The following is a 21734-nucleotide window of genomic DNA, read 5'->3' on the forward strand; positions in this document are numbered from 1 at the left end:
TTGAGCTGGCCTTAACAAATAGATTCAGCCGTGTATGATCTTTTGTTAATTATGATACTAGTAATTTATTATGACCAGATAACATGACAAAGAGCAGGGTCACCAGTCAAACTGCATGTCTTTTCTTTGGGTCCTCTGTTTTTTCACCACTGCTTAAGACCCTACGTGCAAGGATTCCCCGGTTGTACGTGACAAGGAGTAGGGTCGCCCGTCCAACATCATTGGTTTTCTCCGGGTTCCTCTGGTTTCCTCCCACTACTAAAGACAAGTACGCACAAGCGTATTATTGAAATAAAATTTAACTATAGGTTTGTCCCAAAATGACCTAGTTTGTGTTGAGTGGACATTAAACCCCATTTCTCTCTCTTTCCTTATGTTCAAGGAAATTACTGAAATAAAATTAAACAATATGTTAGCCCGAAAATGTGTCGAGTGAACGTTAAACACCATCTTCAGTAGAAGATTTGATCTTGCTTGAACTCTTTACATCTTATCAAGCCCTTTACATAATGCCCCGCATATTTCAGCTTTAAATTCGCGATTGGGTACTGACCCATCTTGAGAGCCTAGCGAATACAAAGTCTTCAGTAAGTGAAGTGTTTTATCTCTCCCTCCCCAGGTAGCCTACTGACCAGTAAATGATATGCTCTCCCCCCCCCCCCCCTCTCTCTCTCCCTCCCTCCCTCCCCAGGTAAACTAATACCCTATAGTCTGACCAATAAATGATATATTTTATCTGTTTACAGTTAGCTACAAGATTACAGGAGTGTGTAGAGGGTAACTGTTTAACTATAGAACCGATTCCAGGAGATAACTCATATCCGAGGTAATGTTTTTAAACAGAATGTCTTACAATTGTCTGTGTGTCAAATGTGTGTCAAATGGTGTTTGAGACGGGCATACACCATTTAATGTGGGGAAATGGGGGATTGGATGGGCTGAATGGTTAGTGTGTGCGCGTTGTATCAGAAGGTCTGTCATTGAGTCAACTGGCGTTGGTTTCGATTCCCCGTTTGTACGTGACAAGGAGTAGGTTGGGTTTTCTCTGGGTCCGAGGGTTTCCTCCCACTGCTAAATTATTGAAATAGAACCATATGTTAGTCCCGTAATGACCTACTTTGTGTCGAGTTTACATTAAACCCCATTTGTCTCTCTATGAAGGTTCTTTTACAGGGTTCTTTTACCTGTATGCTAATGTGTACACAAGCCCTTTTTTTACATACAATTTAAGCAACTATGCATTGTCCCTTGCCATACCCTTTGCCCTAAACCACTGATAATAGCAAACCATGCCAGGAAAATCCTGGTGAACTTTCTCCGCCAATACAAGGATCAAACATGGGACCTCCAGGTTAGCAAGCCAACTTTGTCTGGGTTTGTTTCGATACCCCAGTTGTACGTGACAAGGAGTAGGGTCACCTGTCCAACCTCATGTGCAAATTATTGAAATAAAATTAAATCACATGTTAGTCCCGAAATGACCTAGTTTGTTTCGCATGGACTTTAAACCATGGGTTCCACGTCGGCCGTATATGCCGGTCGAGACCTACGGCTATGAAAATGACCGTTCCTAGATCTGACCTAACGGTCATTTTGCACGCCGGAAAGAGGGTATTTTTTTTTTTTAAAAAAAAATTTCAAACATGACTACGATCGACCTTTACTGTGTAACTATACAAGAATGCACGTCGTCTAGAAGCCAATCTCGTGATTGGTGTTATAGAGTTGTATATATAGTCGTCAACAGATTATACTGAGTGTTGTGTTGATAATTAATGATGAATGTCTGGTAGTAGAGCAATAAATGTTAATTGATAAGTGGGAATCTAATCAATGGCGTGAAGCGGCCCATTGTTAATCATTCACGTATTGTCCACGTGTCATAAGAATTTTCAACAACAAAGCCGTTTACCGCTATTACGGTTAAGCACAATGTAAACGATTTATTATGATCTTCGAAAAAGGGCAATTTATATGAAGTATTGCTCTTCGAATCCAACCAACTGTCATATCAAATAAAAACAGCATAGATATTACGTAAATCCTCAACAATGTACGTGTTGGAAGAAAAATGCATTTAAAAATAAAATGTTTATAGCAGTATTACGGCCTTGTGGAAATTGTTGAAATAAAATCTAGAGATTAGTTAACTTGCTTACCGAAAAATTAAGAAAAATACGTATTCCAGTTCTATTGTGCAGCAATATTGATAATTCCACGTGTAGAAGAAATGTTGTGTATGTGTACGGTTACTCTTATACACGACCATATTCTAGGGGGCGCTAGTGTCTCTAGCCGTGAAGTTAGTTATCCGTTAGTCATTTAGTTATAAATTATTAGGATTTACGTCACAATTCTGCGGCCCGTAATTCCGTAAGAGATGGTCTAAAACCAAACAAATGTGAGATATATGCCATGGATAATTATATATTTATCTTCATTTCAAAGTTATTGTATTACAACTCAAAATTATCCAGGTCAGTGTGTTTTCTATAGAGCACGTGTTAATTACGTGTGAGCTACTGAAATGGTTTTTCTCCGGCCAGTTCAACTATTTCGTTATTTAAGTAGCCAAAACGGAATATTTAATTATTAAATAATTATCATGATCCTTACTAATATTTCATTTTGAAGTCAAATATATTTTTTTTGTGCACCCCATGGTGACAAAGTAGTATAGACACGTGAATTCACAATACCCTACCATGAATAAAAAACATGAAATATAAATTTACTTTGAAAAGTTTTTCGTGCGTTATCAAAAATGACCGACAGTGAAAATTTGAAGTGGAAGCCCTGCTCTAAACCCCATCTCTCTCTCTCTCTCTCTCTCTCGCTTTATTGTGTTAGTTTTCAAACAAGACAACTAATATGATAGTGTCAAAACTTATCTCCTTGTAGAATTAATAATTGTATATTTATTTCTGATATTTTCAGGAAATGTTCTTTAACAGAATCCAACAAATTATGTAATTATAAGATAAGATTAGATGATGATCAAGAATGGCATTCAATTTCTCAGTTATGTAGAAATAGGGTGAGTTAATAGGTTTATTTCTGTATCCCAGTTACACAAATGTGGGGAACAATTCAACAAATGTAGGGAACAATTCAACAAATGTTGGGAACAATTCAACAAATGTTGGGAACAATTCAAAATTCTTGGGGAACAACTCAAAAGTTGTCGGGGAAACAATTCAGCAGTCATGGGAAACGGTGTCACTTGTCTCAGTTAATGCTGCGACTAACCTCTGACAATTAAATATATATTTATGTTTATATATCATCTGATATCAGCCAGATTATCATTACTACGTGGGCTACCCGTTAAACAGCGAAATAATTTCAAGATTTTTTTATTAACTTTTAAAGTTCTAAAATCGCAATCACATCCAAGATATGATAATACCTTATACTACAAGCTGAAGTTTACGTTCATTTGATAAACACTTATTAAAGATCCCTTGCGTAACACTTAAGACTTGTAAACGTGCATTTTCATACTCAGCGCTGTTTCTTTGGAATCAGCTTCCACCACACATATAGGAGGTTTGGATGGCCGAATGGTAAGCACGTGCGCGCTGTATCATAAGGCCTGTCTTTGAGTCAACTGGCATGGTTTCGAATCTCCGGTTGTACGTGACAAGGAGTAGGGTCGCCTGTCCAACTTCGTGTGTTTTCTCCCGGTCCTCCGGTTTCCTTCCACTGCTAAAGACCCCTACGCGCAAGTGAATTATTGAAATAAAATTAAACCATATGTTAGTCCCGAAATGACCTAGTTTGTGTTGAGTGGACGTTAAACCCAATTTCTCTCTCTCTCGCTCTCCATCACACATGTCTAGAATCATCTCTATCTGTTTTTGAAAAAAAAAAAACTGAAAACTTTCCTTTTTGAAGGTCCTTTGTGATATTGACATCAAGAACAAATCTATTGAACTCAAAGCGCATTCGATACTGTGGAAACTGTGATTATGCGCTATACAAATACTGATGTTATTATTATATCTGTAATTTCAGATAGCAGCTGTTTGTGATTTTTATACCTATATAAGGTATATACAACAAGGTCTAGTGAAGAGTGAAGGTTTGTGTATTTATATAGGATTTTCTTTGGGGTTGTCGGCTTCACTAGAGCTGTCTTGAGGATGAAATTTAGGGTTTAAGGACAGCTTAAACTGGGGGGGGGGGGGGTGTACATGTTGGTTTGTTCAGGCTTGGGCTACACTTGGGCTGAAATTTCAACTTCTGGCTTTGCGTGATACTAATTCTGTTTTACATCTCTACCAGTCCTGTGTCAGCTTGGTTGCTTGTATGTTTATAAATGTATATATAGAAGATAATTGAAAGGGTTTCTTGTATCAAAGAGACGGACAGGGGTTTGATGGCCAAATGGTTAGTGCGTGCGTGTTGTATCATAAGGTTTGTCAATTGAGTCAACTGGCAGGGTTTTGATTTTCCAGTTGTACATGACAATTATGGTCGCCTGGCCAACCTCATGGGTTTTCTCCAGGTCCTCCGGTTTCCTCCCAGTGCGAAAGACTCCTACATGCAAGGCAATTATTGAAATAAAATTGAACCATGTTAGTCTCAAAATGACCTGGGACCTAGGGAGATGAAAATATGTGTGTGCTGAACATCAAAAGGTCGGCCATCTATAGAAGTGTTGTGAGTTTGATCCCAGCATCACAAGGAGATGGGTCAGTTGTCGAACCTCTTCTCTAGTTCCCTTCCACAGCTAAAAGACCCCTACAAACACAGCGAAAATATTGGTATAAAGATGTACCATATGTTAGTCCCAGAAAGACCTAGACCTAGCATTGTTAGACATATGTTAAGAATTTACTCAACTTTCAATCACTGTTTATGAAAAATATCTTTGATCCAGAAACACAAAACTTGGCTCATAGTTTCTTATTGATATATTTGATACATGAAAACAACAAAAGTTTTATAAAGGGCTATATTTTAGTTAAAATAAGGCAAATAATTTTCAGTAAATTCTTAACTCAAGTCTGAGAATTTTCAGTAAATTCTTAACTCAAGTCTGAGAATTTTCAGTAAATTCTTAACTCAAGTCTGAGAATTTTCAGTAAATTCTTAACTCAAGTCTGAGAATGCTTAGTGAACTCAGAGGCAGGTTTGTGTTGACTGTCTGTTGAAAATCGTTTTTCTCTCTTTCTATTTAACAGATAAAGATGCGTTTTATGAGATAGCCCGATTACGACGTCAGATTGGATTAGCTAAACTAGGATTTACGTAGTCTCCATTGGTTACTTGATGTAAACCCTAATCAGCAGGCGGGTCACATAAAGCAGCCTATTACTGTTACTATAGCTGTTGGCTACAAGTGGAAATCGTATAGCAACCTATTACTGTTACTATAACTGTTGTCTAGAAGTGGCAATCTATTGTAGTGGTTTTATACAAGGGCCAATCATACAGCTATCTATTATTGTAGCGGTTTTATACAAGGGCCAATCATACAGTCATATATTATTTCCCTGTTGTCTACAATCAGATTAAAACAAAGATCCTATTTCGTTTCGTTTTTTATAGTTCAAAATTTCGTTTTACTTGTCTTTACAACACTAGGATCTGGTAGAGTTGTTATATAATGGTCTATTGCAGCGAGTTTTTGGTGTGCGATACATGGAACTGTGTGTAAACCACTAGAAACGTCAACGCTGATTGATTGATTAATCAATGTCTGATGTCATAGGGTCAAAAGCCACTCGTATTGCCCCTGACACGACCTCCCAGTCCAACTGGCCATCGAAAATATAAAAATATGAAACGGAATATAGATCTGTATTCTAATCCGATTGTGATGTCTATAAGTGGCAATGAAATAATGAATAACTGCGGAATATATTGTGCCAAAACCTCATTGTAAATCTTTCTTAAAATGGATAAAATATTGGAGAGAGGTTGGATTTTAAATATCATAAAATTATTGCCGTCCACCGGTCATTCACAATTACTGCATTAATTTCTTTCATGAGCACAATAATTTTGTGATGGTATCAAAATATTGCTAAAGATTACCATAAATAGAAATGGTCATTAAATGAATATCAGAATTAAAGATACATTTTGCAAGAGCTAAATCTGTCAATCGCACGTCTTTCTTTAGGCCTGAAATGTTATCTAAATTATTAATTAGACATTAATTAATTTATCCAGATCATAATCAACTCTAGATGACATCGCTAGCCTGCTATATTTACTGGATTATGATCCGATTTGCTGCACAACTTCCATTCATAATTTAATCATGAAATGGATGATCGAGACTATGTTTTTTATCAAACAGATGATTGAGGCTAAGCCAAAATTTCAATCGCTTAATTCTCGGTTCATAGTAGATCAATTAGACTGAAATTTTCAGCAAATTGCCTTTACATTATCTAGTTTTTAACTATTATAGTGAGAACTGCCAGCTCTTTATCTTATCTCCCAGAGTTTAACAGATCTGTCAATATCTATCGAACAAAATAGCAATAATTTTGGTGTCATTTCATCAATCTTCACAACTATAGGAATATGACTAATATTTATTTTTTCCCTTATAAAGGAAATGATGAATATGGCATAATTTGTTATAAAATAAATATGGTATTAAATATCATTGTTTATTTTTTTTGATTTGAGATTTCAACCTCCTACTGTTTTGTTGTTTAGTACTTAAAATATTTGAATATTGAAGATTGCATCCTTAATTATCCGTAAAATATTGTTTACCGGTAATAATATTATACAGGAATCGTTAATTTGTAAACCCTAAACATTTTTTTAAAGAATGAATGTTACTTAATTAATTACCACATAGTATGTTTATACAAAAATACAAAGGATATCTGAAAATTCAAAATATATTTTTCTCATTATTTTTTTAGATTAAGATTAATAGAAAAACTTGTTACTTAAGCACAAAGTACAATTTTATGGATACACAATTACTGGGTTTATGGATGTGTATCCATAAAATTGTACCTTGTGTTAAAGATACATTATGTAAGAGCTACATCTGCCTATAATCAACTATCTAGGTTATCAGATGGCCACCTATTTTAAGTAGATTGGAACGCTTCAGTCATACAAAGCCTCAACACCAAACAGTGATAACTTCGCTCAGATTAAAGTAATTTGAATGAAATATTCAATATATTAATTTTGCTTTATCTATTTTTGAACTATTATAGCAAGAATGGTCAGCTCTTTATCTAAATCTTACATAATGTATCTTTAAACTAGGAAGAGTTGATAATAATTTGATGATTTGTGTCGCGGAGTATCATTATTCTCAACTCTTCCTCACATTCAGAAATTACGACACCTGTTGTAACTAAATAAGGATATATATATCTTGATTCTCAAGAGATTGATTAATTATCTCGCATGTTTCAACAAAAACCAAAAAAAACCTGTACATTATGCAAATATTAAGGTTATTTTTAAATTAAATGTGTTTTTTATAGCAATATATTATTTCTTATAAACTATGTTTCTATATGAACATAAACTGTTTCTATATGAACATAAACTATGTTTCTATATGAATATAAACTATGTTTCTATATGAACATAACTATGTTCTATATGAACATAAACTATGTTCTTTATGAACATAAACTATGTTCTATATGAACATAAACTGTTTCTATATGAACATAAACTATGTTCTATATGAACATAAACTATGTTCTATATGAACATAAACTATGTTTCTATATGAACATAAACTATGTTTCTATATGAATATCTTATTTACATGTATAGTTCTGGTTGTGGTTTTATTTAAGCATAAATTTAATTTGTTATTTGGAGGAGGAGGACAGTGGGGAGGAGCGGTGTATTGATTAACACAGATTAGTAAACTTGTTTCTATATTCAGCAGGTCATGTTTGAACGGCAACTCCTACACATTTTAAAGTTGATCAAACTACTTCATGTCTGTGTACGTCATTTTTCAGAAAATGCTTACTCCATGTTAAAATATACTTGAATTAATATTTTACATGTAATGAAGAAAACAAAATAAAAATATCAACGGTAGACGTGGATTGGATTCAATCAAGTTAAAAAGATGACACCCCCAAAAAAGGTGTTTTACATAGGCTAAGCTTGTTTCCTAATCCCATTCAGTTATCCAGAATAAAAAATATTGTTTAAAAAAATTTTTTTAGTCAAGATTATTAATGGTATTTATATCCATACAGAAGATGTTGAATGTGGACTAATTTTCAGTTCATTTGTAAAAAAATGAACCAAATTGATCCAGATTGTATTTTTTTTTTTTTTTTTTTTAAAAACAACAAAGAATGATGGCTAGTGCCCATAACAATTCCCACTTGTCCAGTCCTTATCAAATAACAATGATGATGGCTACCTCCCATAACAATTGCCACTGGTCCAGTCCTCATCAAATAACAATGTAAATTTAGGATTTTAGATATTTGTATACATGTTTAAATTATATTTGTATTTATTTTGTGTATTTTCTATTCATGTATGTAAATAATATCATTTGTCTTTCATTCAATCGAATTGAAATTAGATCTTTTGGTACCGGTATATATATAATTCAGATGGCCAGTAACCCTAACCCTAGCTCACCTTAAAATAAGTTGTAAACAAAACCTTCATGTCTTCTGATACCAGTTCATCTAGATTGTGCTGTAGGTTATGAATAATTCTAGACCTTTCTGTAGGTTGAGGGAGCCACAGTGGCTAAGTAAGTAAGATCCTGGCTCGCTAGCCTGGAGGTCGCGGGTATGATTCTGGTGTTGACCGTGAAAGTTTTATCAAGATTTTCCAGCGTGATTTCCCCTTTTCAGTGGTACAGGATGGAGCGTCTGGTCGTTTGGATAGGACGAGGACCGAGGTCCCATGTACACATTGGTGTGCACGTTAAAGATCCCTTTGCAGTTGAAATTCGATATAAGAGTAGGCTCTAGCGCCACTGTACAGGTAAAATTTCCCTCATAGCACACTGTATGGCGTATACCTCTCTTCATTAGCCCAGTATGGCAAGTTTGATATATATGGAACATAGGGACGCTTAATCTCTCTAGAAAATTCTGGATTCCCTAAAAAATAGTTTAAGTGCCATGCCCATGAAGTGCACATAGGACAAAAGTGTCAGGGTATCACTAACTGGGAGTTTTATATCCTACTTTTCTGAAGTGTGCTATGAGGGGAAATTTCTTTTCCCAGACAGCAGAATTTCTACCATCTTTTTGTCAAAAATCTGGAAGTACCATAACTAATATGATCATGTGAAACTTGGTAAAAACCAATGTTATTATTGTCCTTGACTCCGTCTACATGATAGTCATAGATTTATTACAGTCGACCATCTTATTATTGTACATCTGTTGCTAAGCCGTTGCCATGTTTCTAGGAGATTTATTACAATCAATCATTATGTTATTATTACATCTGTTGCTAAGGAGTTGTCACTTTTCTAGAAGATTTATTACACTTCACCATCTTGTTATTATTACATCTGTAATTATTGCAGTCTACTAGATATTTTTTTATTATTACATCTGTTGATAAGAAGTTGTCATTTTTCTAGAAGATTTATTACACTTCACCATCTTGTTATTATTACATCTGTAATTAGTGCAGTCTACTTGGTATCTTGTTATTGTACATCTGTTGTAGATTTTCTAGAAGATTTATTACACTCGACCATCTTGTTATTATTACATCTGTTGCTAAGCAGTTGTAGATTTTCTAGACGATTTATTACACTCGACCATCTTGTTATCATACATTTGTAATTATTATCATATTGTTATAGAGATTATTTTATAAATACTCATTGTTTGAAATTTATCTTAACTACAGGGACATGTAACTAATCGTATTATACAAACATTTTTGTTCATAAAGCAATGCCCAATGGGACTATCACTCAGTGGTCCAGATTTAGAAACCATTTTTAGGTGACCATTTAGTTGAGGTAATTGTGTTTTCAAGATTTATGGTCACTTATTTTGTGCCTAAAACAAGTAGGAAACCAAGCCAAATAAAGGTACAAGTTAAACTTGGTACCAAGTGAAACTCGGTACTGAGTCGAACCAGGTACCAAGTCAAACCGGTCCTGGGTCATACCAGGTACCATGTGAATCCAGACACCATGCCAAACCAGGTCCCAAGTCAAAAAGGGTACCAAATAAAACCAGGTACTGGGTCAACCAGGCACTGAGTTAAACCATACACCAGGTTAGCTCTGTTATTGATGAAAGATAATGCATTCCTGGTTTTGAGATTACCTGTAGATGTAGTTTTCGTCCTATCCAGAAAATGGATGAATAGATTTGAATCAATTCGCTACCTTCGGTTAAATCTAATTCAACTATGAAATCATAGATATTATGTTCCCCCATAGGCAATAAATTCTTTAATTGTATTTTGCTACATGCCCCTGTGTAAAATATTGGTAAATGTCCCTGTGGTTCTTCATCAATCAAAATGTGAATGTTGTATATAAAACTTTTCTTTTTTTTTTCTTTTTATGAATTATATTTTTTTTCAGTATCGATTCGTGATAATTTTTTATTTATAATAGTCACATGTATGTTAGTTGTATTACTATCAGGCCCATGGCGTAATACTGGTTGTATATCAGGAAAAGAATGTAATACTGGTTGTATATTGGGCCCAGGGTCTAATAATGGTTGTATATCAGGCCCAGGGTGTAATACTGGCTGTATATCAGGCCTTAGATGAAATAATGGCTGTATATCATGCCCAGGGTGCAATACTGGTTGTATATCAGGCCTGTGGTGCAATACTGGTTGTATATCGGGCCCAGTGTGTAATACTGGTTGTATATCAGGCCCAGAGTGTAATACTGGTTTTATATCAGGCCTAGAATGTAATACTGGTTGTATATCAGGCCCACAGTGTAATACTGGCTGTATATCAGGCCTAGGGTGAAATACTGGCTGTATATCAGACCTGGGTATAATGTCTTTAATATGAATAAGCAACACAGTGGTGTAACATTATGCAATTTGTCACATTAGATTTGGATGGGTGATATATTAATTGAAAGAGGTTATTCATAATCACAGTGTTCACGTATACAGATTACCTCATAGAATAATGTATTTATGAATTACAATAACATCGTAAATATTATATTTATGAATTACGATAACCTCGTAAATACTGTATTTATGAATTACAATAACATCGTAAATATTGTATTTATGAATTACGATTACCTCGTAAATACTGTATTTATGAATTACAATGACATCGTAAATATTGTATATATGTAAAAATAAAACACACTTATATGGATATACTACTTCTGAATTTATTAACATGCTACGTTTCGATACACATACAGATATCGTTTTCAAGCAAATATTTGCTTGAAAACTATATCTGTATGTGTATCGAAACGTAGCATGTTAATAAATTCAGAAGTAGTATATCCATATAAGTGTGTTTTATTTTTAGTGAAATCTATTTCTATATGTCTTATAAGGATTATATTGTATATATGATTTACAAAGATATCGTAAATACTGTATTTATGAATTACAATGACATCGTAAATACTGTATTTATGAATTACAGTTACATCGTAAATCTTGTATTTAGGATTTACAATGACATCGTAAATACTTTTTAAGAACTGGTTACCTAACTCTAACTCATTGCAGCTACCAAACACTCCTTATACAAACTGTGCCAAGAAAAAAGTTTCCTTAACCGTACCCTAACCCTAAACCCTAAATACTGCGGCTATGAATAACCTCTGTATCTACTAACTGGAGACGAATCTATAAATCAGGGTCTTGTTTCACGAAATTTTAATTAAGATAAAATCCAAATTTTAGGAATTTGATTGGATAATATTAGATTGATTTTAGAGCTTCGCCATCAAAATTGAAGTATCTACTAAAATTTGGATTTTATCTTTAGTTAAAATTTCGTGAAACAGGCCCCAGTATTTATAAAACAAATAGCTATTGATGACGTGTTTAGAGGACTATATTGTGATGATTATAACAACTTGTGAAACGTGAATAGAGCGATTTGTTTATGTGTGTTTTTATTATATAATATATCTAGGTATTTCTGCGCCATGTTTTTTTTTACAAATTTGTATAAAGTAATATCATATCTATTAATTATATTCCTAAAATAAACTTTTTGCAAAAATAAAATATTGTTGACTTTGTTTCTTCCAAGTTATATAAATCTAATTCATCAATCTGTTTCTTATATCTCCGTAAAAGATGCGTGCGCGCGCTGTATCATAAAGTCTGTCATTGAGTCGACTGGCGTGGTTTCGAATCCCCGGTTGTACGTGACAAGGAGTAGGGTCGCCTGTCCAACCTCGTGGGTTTTCTCTGGGTCCTCCCGTTTCCTCCCACTGCTAAAGACCCCTATGCGCAAGCGAATTATTGAAATAAAAATTAAAACCATGTTAGTCCCGAAATGACCTAGTTGTGTCGAGTGGACGTTAAACGACATTTCTCTCTCCCTCTGTAAAAGATGACGGCCTTCAATACGTGACGTCACAGAACGCGGCGTCAATCATTGGCTCAATGGCGCGTGCATTGTTTACATATAAGACGTTACTGCTTCGGGCAGAATGCTGCCTTTTAGTCATTTTAATACCCATTTACACTAAAAAGGAAATAATTTTTACCTACAATTACATCAAACGTCTTTATTTATTTTTCTAATACATAAAAAAAATGTTTTAGAATTTAATTTGTCGGTGGAAAATAGTTAATATTTGAGACTCGTTAAGTCGCATTGATGTCATCCTTATCAGTGATTGTAGCGGCCTAACGAATATTCACTTCTGATCAGTATGCTAATTCATCGCTAACAATTTACATGCTACCTCTTGACAAATGTGTGTGCTATCTCCCGAAAAATGTCTGTGCAATCTCCCGACAAATGTGTGTGCTATCTCCCCCCCCCCCCCCCCAAAAAAAGTGTGTGCAATCCCTCTGAAAAATGTGTGTGCAATCACCGGACAAATGTGTGTCACTTTACGACTAATATGTTACATCTCTCGATAGATGCGTCGGCCGAGTGTGCTATCTCAAGTTGTGCTTTTTCCAACAACTGTTTGTGATGTGTCTCCTAACAAATGTATATGTGCTATATCCCGGCAATTGTACCACTTTCCGAGTGGTGTCAGCCATTCCCTGGAAAGTGTACATATATACTACCTCACAAAGTAGCGGGTCTCTTCCCGAAAATGTGTAGAACCCTCTCAAATTGTGTTAGCCCCCTCCCACTTTGGGTATGTCTATGCTACTTCACATCCATATTCCCTTTCTAGCGGAGTATACTGACTTTTAATTACTGTTATTACTGCCATCGCCCAGAATATGTGTGCTATTTCCAACAATCTATGTACCACATTAAAAATGCCCAGACAGCGGCACTATGGCCTACTCTCATATCGAATTCCAACTGCCAAGGGATCTTTTACGTGCACGCCCATGTATACACGGGACCTCGGTTTTTCATCCCATCCGAACGACTAGACATCTGTCCTTGTCAGGCCCTCCGTCCTGTACCACGCGAAAAATCCCGATGAACTTTCTCCAATGCAGGGATCGACCACGCAATCCCAGGCTAGCCAGTCCGCGTCATACCCACTTAGTCAGCGTGACTCCCCATCATTAAATGAGATAAACTTTAATGGTGCCACGTTTCGTTCAACAAAGTAGTCGATGGTAGTATATTTCTTTTTCTTGAAACATGTTTGTCATTGGCTTCACAAAATATATCATTGGCTTCACAAAATATATCATTGGCTTCACAAAATATATCTAAATTCAGAAAAAAAAATTATTATAATTTGTTATTGCATATCGGTAACAGTGACAGACGCGTCATACAAGCAATTTGAGTGGGTTGAAAATCACCGACGATCGGAAGACGACTAATTATCAACGCATTTAATTGATTGATCAAATCAATGAATATGACATCACCCGTGATGTTAATAGCTGATAGGTCAAAGGTCGGGAATGTAGATGAGTTTATTCATCATCTAATGAAGGGTTTACCTACTTCCGTGTAAAACAGGTAAAGTTAATTAACCTACAGGTGTCAATAACAACTCCAGAATAATTTTACAGCTTTATCTCGGAATTCGCGTTTTGATATTTTTCGCGATGTTTTGGATAATTATTACAACAGTTTTAAAACTTACTGTTACTGCAGGTAAGATTTTATAAGTTCTAGTTTCTCTTTTTAATTCCTTTCGGGTAGATTTCTATTTCATCTGAGTAAATTGTGACTTAATAATCAACTATATTGCTGCCGGCATTACATATATATTTATTTCACGGCACAGGTAGATCTGTTTGGGTATCTATATGTATACACGACTTGAAAAATATTCTATTTTGATAATTTTCAATATTGTGTTGGGCTTAAAAAACTAAAATATATAAATATTGCTTGGGGATATTTACACTTTTTATTGATAAAAACCGAGATATATAAATATCATATATCGAACTTGGTTTTCAAAAACCTAAATTTTCGAGTTACATAATTTTAACTTTTTATTTTAATAGACCAAGAAAAAACTGAATTTGGCTTCATGTTGGACATTAAAAACATTAAGTACTGTCATTCGTCAGGAATCTATCAATCATAAGATTTATTAATAACAAGACTGATGAGGTCAACATACATCTAAATTATTAATTTATTTTAAAAACTTGATCCTTGATTATTTAAAACGAAATGACACTTGATTATTTACTTTACAAAATCATCCATGATTTTTATTTACAAAATTATTCATAATTATTTACAAAAGATTCATGATTATTTACAAAAGATCGTGATTATTTATTTACATAAGATCATGATTATTTACAAAAAATCATGATTATTTACAAAAAATCGTGATTATTTACAAAATATCATGATTATTTACAAAAGACAAAAGATCCATGATTATTTACAAAAGATTATTTACAAAAGATCCACGATTATTTATAAAATGATTCATGTTTTTTTTGGTAGCAAAATTTTCCTGGATTATTCACAACAAGGTGTGTACCTTTCTGTTTGAGGATCTGCCAATAAAATAGTAACACAACCACCAGCATTGAGCTCCCCACCCAGGTCTATGAAGGTCTATCATATCGTCAATGACACAAGTTTACACGGAACTTGACAAATTCTAGCCCAATTTAATTCTCAACAAAATGCTTAAAAAATTAATATAATAAATCTTTTGACCATTTGAGCAATATCAGTTATCGTGTATTTTTATACACTCGACCATATACACTCTTTAAAGATCTTTTGGCTCTATGAGCAAAGCCCTTGAGACGGAAAAATGTGCTGGGACGAGACCTTTTTTGCCACCTCACTCCTTTCGCAGATTGCGATAAAGCTAAAACTTTTGTACATACTTTTATAAGCGTCAAAGGAACAATACAAAATTCATGCATAATTGCCCATTTCTGTTTTGAACTTTGATATTCATGGACCCCATAGACTCTTATGGGTTTTGGGGCGGCGCACCGACTGCCGACCCCCTCTCGTGAGACCTGCCTAAGAGGACTCCAAAAGCACATATTAATATAATATGAACGTACACAAAGTGATTTATACCCAATTTTTAAATGAATTGTTGTAGTTTCTAATCAACACTCGAAGAGTCCAAATTGTACAACATTGGTTTATGCCTGCGTAGTCCATTCTACACATTTTTAAAAAAATATTATTTTGTCGTTTTTGAATCAGCCTTTACTAATTACTCCCGCATTGTCGTATAGGATGACATTTTCTTTGTCCATTACAATGACGCTCGAAACAATTTGCCCATAGAGTACAAGACCCGTTTATTGATTTTGAATTGTCCCCCGTTTATTTGATATTGACTATTAGGATTTCATATTTTCACTGCAAGAAACGAACACCAATATTGATTGGGATGGACCGATATTAAATTCTAATTCGTTTTTTTGATTTCGAATATTATAGAAAATATTGAGTTAGAGGGTTAATTCCTTCACGCAACTTCTTTTGGTCGATGTCATCACAGAAAGTATTACATTTGGAATTCAAATATTATTCGATATTACTGATGGAGAATGTTCGTATCTTGAATGAATTATATTTTGTTTTATTGATAAGAATTATGTGACTTGTTTTTTTTATACGAACCCCATATTCCTGAAGCAATGGCCCGAGAAACCCCTCTAGTCGTATTGGGTCTAATCAAACAAAACATTGCGAGGAGTATGTACGATCCCATGTTGCCATAATATAATTATGCCGATACAATATTGTATTAGGTAAAACACGCACCTTTCTAAAAATTCGCTTATACAGTTAATTTATATATATTTATGTTTACAGGTTTGGTTCTCAGAAAGAAGGTTATTAGAGTATATCAGTGATATTTATATGTTTTTTCAGGATTAGTTCACATTAAGGAAGATTTTTTATATGCTTTTCAGGATTGGTTCTCAGCCAAGAATATTTTGTCGTATATTAATGTTCATATGTGTATTTTTTGGGTTGGTTCTCAGCCAAGAAGATGTTGTGGTATATTAGAGTAATGTTTGTGTTTTTTCAGGATTGGTTCTCAGCCAAGGAGATGTTGTGGTATATTAGAGTAATGTTTATGTGTTTTTTCAGGATTGGTTCTCAGTCAAGGAGATGTTGATGTATATCAGGATAATATCCATCTAATTTTCAGGTTTGGTTCTCAGCAAAGAAGATGTTGATGTATATTAAAGTAACGCCCCTGTGCTTTTCAGGATTGGTTCTCGGCCCAGGAGACGTTCTGGTATATTACGGAATGTTTATGTGTTTTTTCAGGGTTGGTTCTCAGCCAAGAAGATGTTTGAGTATTAGAGTAATGCCCATGTTTTTCAGGATTGGTTCTCAGCCCAGGAGATGTTGTGGCATATTACAGTAATGTTTATATGCTTTTTTAGGATTGGTTCTCGGCAAGGAAGATGTAAAAGTATGCTATGATATAAGTGGTTGTGAACATCATGATCTGGTCTGTCAACCAGCCGAACATATCATCATAGAAGAGGCATATTTAGGGTATACAATATTTATTATATATCTCTTCCTCGCTCGGGGCCCGGGGGGTGGCAATCGCCAGGGAGACTAACCGAGTTATCATAAAATCGATCATTGTCGCCTGCCTAACCTCGTGAGTCAATTTGATGAAATCCAGATCCATCATGTGTTAATCCCGAAAAGACCCCTCCCCCCCTCTCCCTCCCCCGTTACTGTTTCTGTCTCTCTCTCTGCATGTGGGGGTAATTCTGCTGTACAACCGTTGCTGAAGAACATCTGATATTTCTCTGCCACCAGTGATCTGGACTATTGCCCGACCACAAGTTGTTGTCTACAGCTTTTTCAGAGGAGAGGCCGAGCTCTCTCTCTCTCTCTCTCTCTCTCTCTCTCTCTCGTAATTACCATAAGCACCCCATGAATGGAACACTATAATGTCTGGTAAATACAGTAAACACCATCTGAATAGAACACAGAATAATTATAGCGATGGTTTGTTTATATGGGATGTTTATATGCGATTATTTAGGTACACTAGTCTGTTTATATTATTTAAGGTACAACTGTTCTGGACAGCTGTTTCATCCTAATTGTCAAAAAGAAGATTGCTGTAGACATGCGGAGGATTTTGGATGTTGGGACATGTTGGATGTTATTCCGGTGAGAAGTTTGTGTGCTAAGTGTTGGAGACAAGCTAGGTGTACTCCTACCACTAGAGTCTCCCCCAACAGGTGCTCGACTGGTATTAATGTTAAACCAGTGTATTCTGTGATTAAATTTACCTGTAAACCAGGTAGGTGATGCTTGTCATAAGTAACTATTTAAGAAATGAAATGGGGTTTAACGTCCTATTGTTCTGTTCCGAACTGGGCTAATGAAGACCGGTATACGCCATTATAGTGTGTTATGGGGGAAAATTTGCCTGGACAGCGGCGCTACGGCCTACTCTTATGTCGAACTACTACTAGACATTGTCCCTTGCCAGACTCTCGGTCCTGCACCACTGACAAGGAGGAACCACGCTGGAAAATCCCAATGAGCTTTCTCGGCCAAAGCATTGATCTCACACGGGACCTCCAGGTTAGCGAGCCAACGTCTTACTCACTGAGCCACCGTGGCTCCCCACTTACCAAAACGGATTTTTTTCATAAAATTTGTCCTCAGGTATTAATGGGACCCCCCCCCCCCCCTCAGCCCTAGTTACGTGCCTGGCAGTTTTCCATATAAACCCGGTTGGGCAAATAGACTGTGCAAAGACTGGCAACGATAATATGTTTTTATTATTTCTTTGACAATACATATGTAGCTAATGACGATAATATACTAATATGAAATATAAATTTATTTTATTTTTAGATCACGTGGCCGATGAAGAGAAGGGTGAAGATATATGTTCGGAATATTTGATAGAACATCCACATACAGGTAAATAGTTGATTTGGAAAGTGGGTGGAGTGGGGGTTGCTTTCTAAAGCATCTGATGTCACTTAACCCGTTTAGTTAGCTATTTATATTACGTAAAGTGTCCAGACCGGAATCCTTATTCTCTGTCACCAATACAATTAAAGTTGTTTGCTCAGTGGAGAAGGCGTTAGTTTGCTTACCAGGTTGCTCAGTGGAGAAGGCGTTGGTTTGCTTACCAGGTTTGTCAAGAAGATTTCTCGGATTAACCGGCTTGGAGAGAGAGAGAGAGAGAGATAGAGAGAGAGAGAGAGAGAGAGAGAGAGAGAGAGGGGAGGGGGGTAACGCCCATTCGACACAACTAGGTCACGTACAACCGGGGAATCGAAACCACGTCAGTTGACTCAATGACAGACCTTATGATACAACGCGCACGCACTAACCATTCGGCCATCCACCACCGCCCCCTCCCTTACCGTCTTGGTTTCCCATTGTCAGGATGCAGGACGTAGGGTCTGGCAAGGAACAAATTTCCCTCATAGCACACTGTATGGTGTATGCCCGTCTTCACTGGCCCCGGGTGATGCATAAAAGTGGGACGTTAAACCCTATTTCATTTTATTTTACTGAATATGTTTGTCTGGTTTCCAGGTAATACTAATAGGCCTAATAATAGAATAAACACACCAAACGACACAGAACCTAGTCATGCAGGTAAGGGTCATGTTTTTTTTTTATTATTTACAAATCTGCTTTACAATTCCCATGATTTGATATATTTTGTTGATTGTCTCTTACAATGTATGTGTAGTTTGTCTTATCGGTGTTGCTTTATGTGTAGTGGTCCTCCTACACTGACTATTAGAGTTATCCCCCTTTGTCCTAAATGCCGATGAAGTCCACAGATTTTGCTTTACGTGTAGTGCGGTCCTTCTACACTTACTAATAGATTATATTCACACATTTTTATACGTCCACATTCATAATGTGAACGTATTATGCCGTCGCCCCTGTCTGTGTGTGTGTGTGTGTGTATGTATGTATGTGTGTGTGTGTGTGTGTGTGTGTGTGTGTGTGTGTGTGTCTGTGGTTCGCCTACAGGGCGCAATTCTTCATGGATTTTCTTCAAACTTGGTATACTTATTCCTTATACCCCAAGGAAGATCCCTATTGTTTTTGGTGCATGCCCGACCCCCCGGGGCAGAGCCACGCCCATTTCTAGTATTTGTTTGTTTGTCGTCTACAGGCCACATTTCTTAACTAATAATCTTGAAACTTTGCATACACATTCTTTGTACCCTAAGGAACATCCCTATCGTTTGGGGTGCATGCCCAACCCCCAGGGGCAGAGCCACGCCCATTTTCTTTTCGTGTGTCTTTGTGTCGCCTACAGGGCGCAATTCTTACTGGATTTTCTTCAAACTTGGTATACTTATTCCTTATACCCCAAGGAAGATCCCTATTGTTTTTGGTGCATGCCCGACCCCCAGGGGCAGAGCCACGCCCATTTCTTGTATTTGTTTGTTTGTCGTCTACAGACCGCATTTCTTAACGTATCATCTCGAAACTTTGTATACCCATTCTTTGTACCCTACGGAACATTCCTATCGTTTGGGGTGCATGCCCAACCCCCAGGGGCAGAGCCAGGCCCATTTTTGTGTGTGTGTCGCCTACAGGCCATAATTCTTAATCGATCGTCTTGAAAAAATTTCATATGAATTCCTTATACCCTAAGGATGATCCGTATTGTTTTTGGTGCATGCCCGATCCCCAGTGGCAGAGCCACGCCCATTTCTTGTATTCATTGTTTGTCATCTACAGACAGCATTTCTTAACGTATTACTTCGAAACTTTGCATACTTACTCCTATCCTAAGGAACATCCCTATTGTTTGTGGTGAATGCCCAGCCCCCAGGGACAGAGCCACGGCCATTTTCTTTTTGTGTGTCTGTATGTCACTTACAGCCTGCAATGCTTAATCGATCATCTTGAAAACTTTTTTATACTTATTCCTTATACCCTAAGACTGACCTCTATTATTGTTGGTGCAAGTCCGACCCCCTGGGACAGAGCCACGCCCAATGTTTGTGTGCCTTTTGTGTCGCCTACAGACCGCAATTCTTAACAGATCCTTTTGAAACTTTGCATACCTATTCCTTATACCCTAAGGATACCCCCTGTTGTTTTTTGGTGATTGCCCAACCCCCAAGGGGCAGAACCACACCCATTTTTTCTTTGTGTCTCTGTGAGTTTCCTACAGGCCACGATTCTTAATGGATTGTCTTTGAACTTGGGCTATGTATTCCTTATAGCCTAAGGACGACAACTACATATCCCGAACCCCAGGGGCAGAGCCACGCCCAATTTTTGTGTTTATCGTTTACATGCCGGAATTATGAATGGATCAACTTGGTATTTGGCACATGTATTCCTTATAGCCTAAGGGCATCAACTATTGATTTTGGTGAATGCCCCGACCCCCAGGGGCAGAGACACGCCCAATTTTTGCCTTTAGCGCCCAAAGGCCACAATTCTGAATGGATTATCTTGGAACTTGGTATACTTATTCCTTACACCCTAAGGACGGCAACTATTGATGTTGTCATTTCAATAACAGGGTGGTACCTATTTATATTGTTTCCATATCCAACTCCCACGGGCAGAGCCATGCCCATTTTTTGTATTTATCGTCTACAGGGTGCAATTCTGAATGAATCATCTTGGATCTTTGCATATTTATTCCTTATTCTGTAAAGACAGCAACTATTTATTTTGATGCTTGCCCCGACCCCCTGGGGCAGTGTCACACCCACTTTTTTGTTAGTATTTTGTATGTAAATTTGGCAAAACAAACCCATTTCCTAGCCTTCTTTGCCTCTTATCACATTACAGCCATTTCATATTTCATTATCTTCCTATTAAAAAGTACCATATCAATCAAAGCTGGAATGTGGACGTATATTGCAGCGTTAGCGATGCTCTCGTTCTTTAAAGGAGCTAAATCGCTAACATTTGGGACCTAGAAATTGACAAAAGTGGGTCGCAACGCATATGTGTCTAGCCTCGTCCCTCGAGTCTCTTGATACAACTGTTGCTAAAGTGCATTATGGTACACGATTCGTGTACCAATGGTAAAATGTTTATTTTGTCTTAAATATAGGATATCAAAAGCCCATCTTTTTCCGGTAAGAGCACAACATGAATGTTGATTTAATTTGACAAATAAATCGTGTTTTCAATGTTGAAGATTTTGGATGATATTGAATTAGAGA

The 21734-nt window shown here is 36.3% G+C and overlaps 1 protein-coding gene across 1 annotated transcript in view; it reads left to right on the top strand.

Annotated features, from left to right (window-relative positions):
- LOC126810379 (rab-3A-interacting protein) overlaps nt 1-7476 on the top strand; it is a 29862-nt gene extending 22386 nt beyond the window's left edge. The window contains exons 8-11 of the mRNA XM_050535410.2: nt 747-826; nt 2938-3037; nt 4018-4084; nt 5190-7476. Of these exons, the coding sequence (XP_050391367.2) occupies nt 747-826; nt 2938-3037; nt 4018-4084; nt 5190-5260 (318 nt within the window). The 3' untranslated portion in view covers nt 5261-7476. The remainder of the gene's footprint in view (nt 1-746; nt 827-2937; nt 3038-4017; nt 4085-5189) is intronic.
- Nucleotides 7477-21734: the final 14258 nt, after the last annotated feature.

This window comes from Patella vulgata, chromosome 2 (assembly GCF_932274485.2).
Source record: "Patella vulgata chromosome 2, xgPatVulg1.2, whole genome shotgun sequence".
NCBI lineage: Eukaryota > Metazoa > Mollusca > Gastropoda > Patellidae > Patella > Patella vulgata.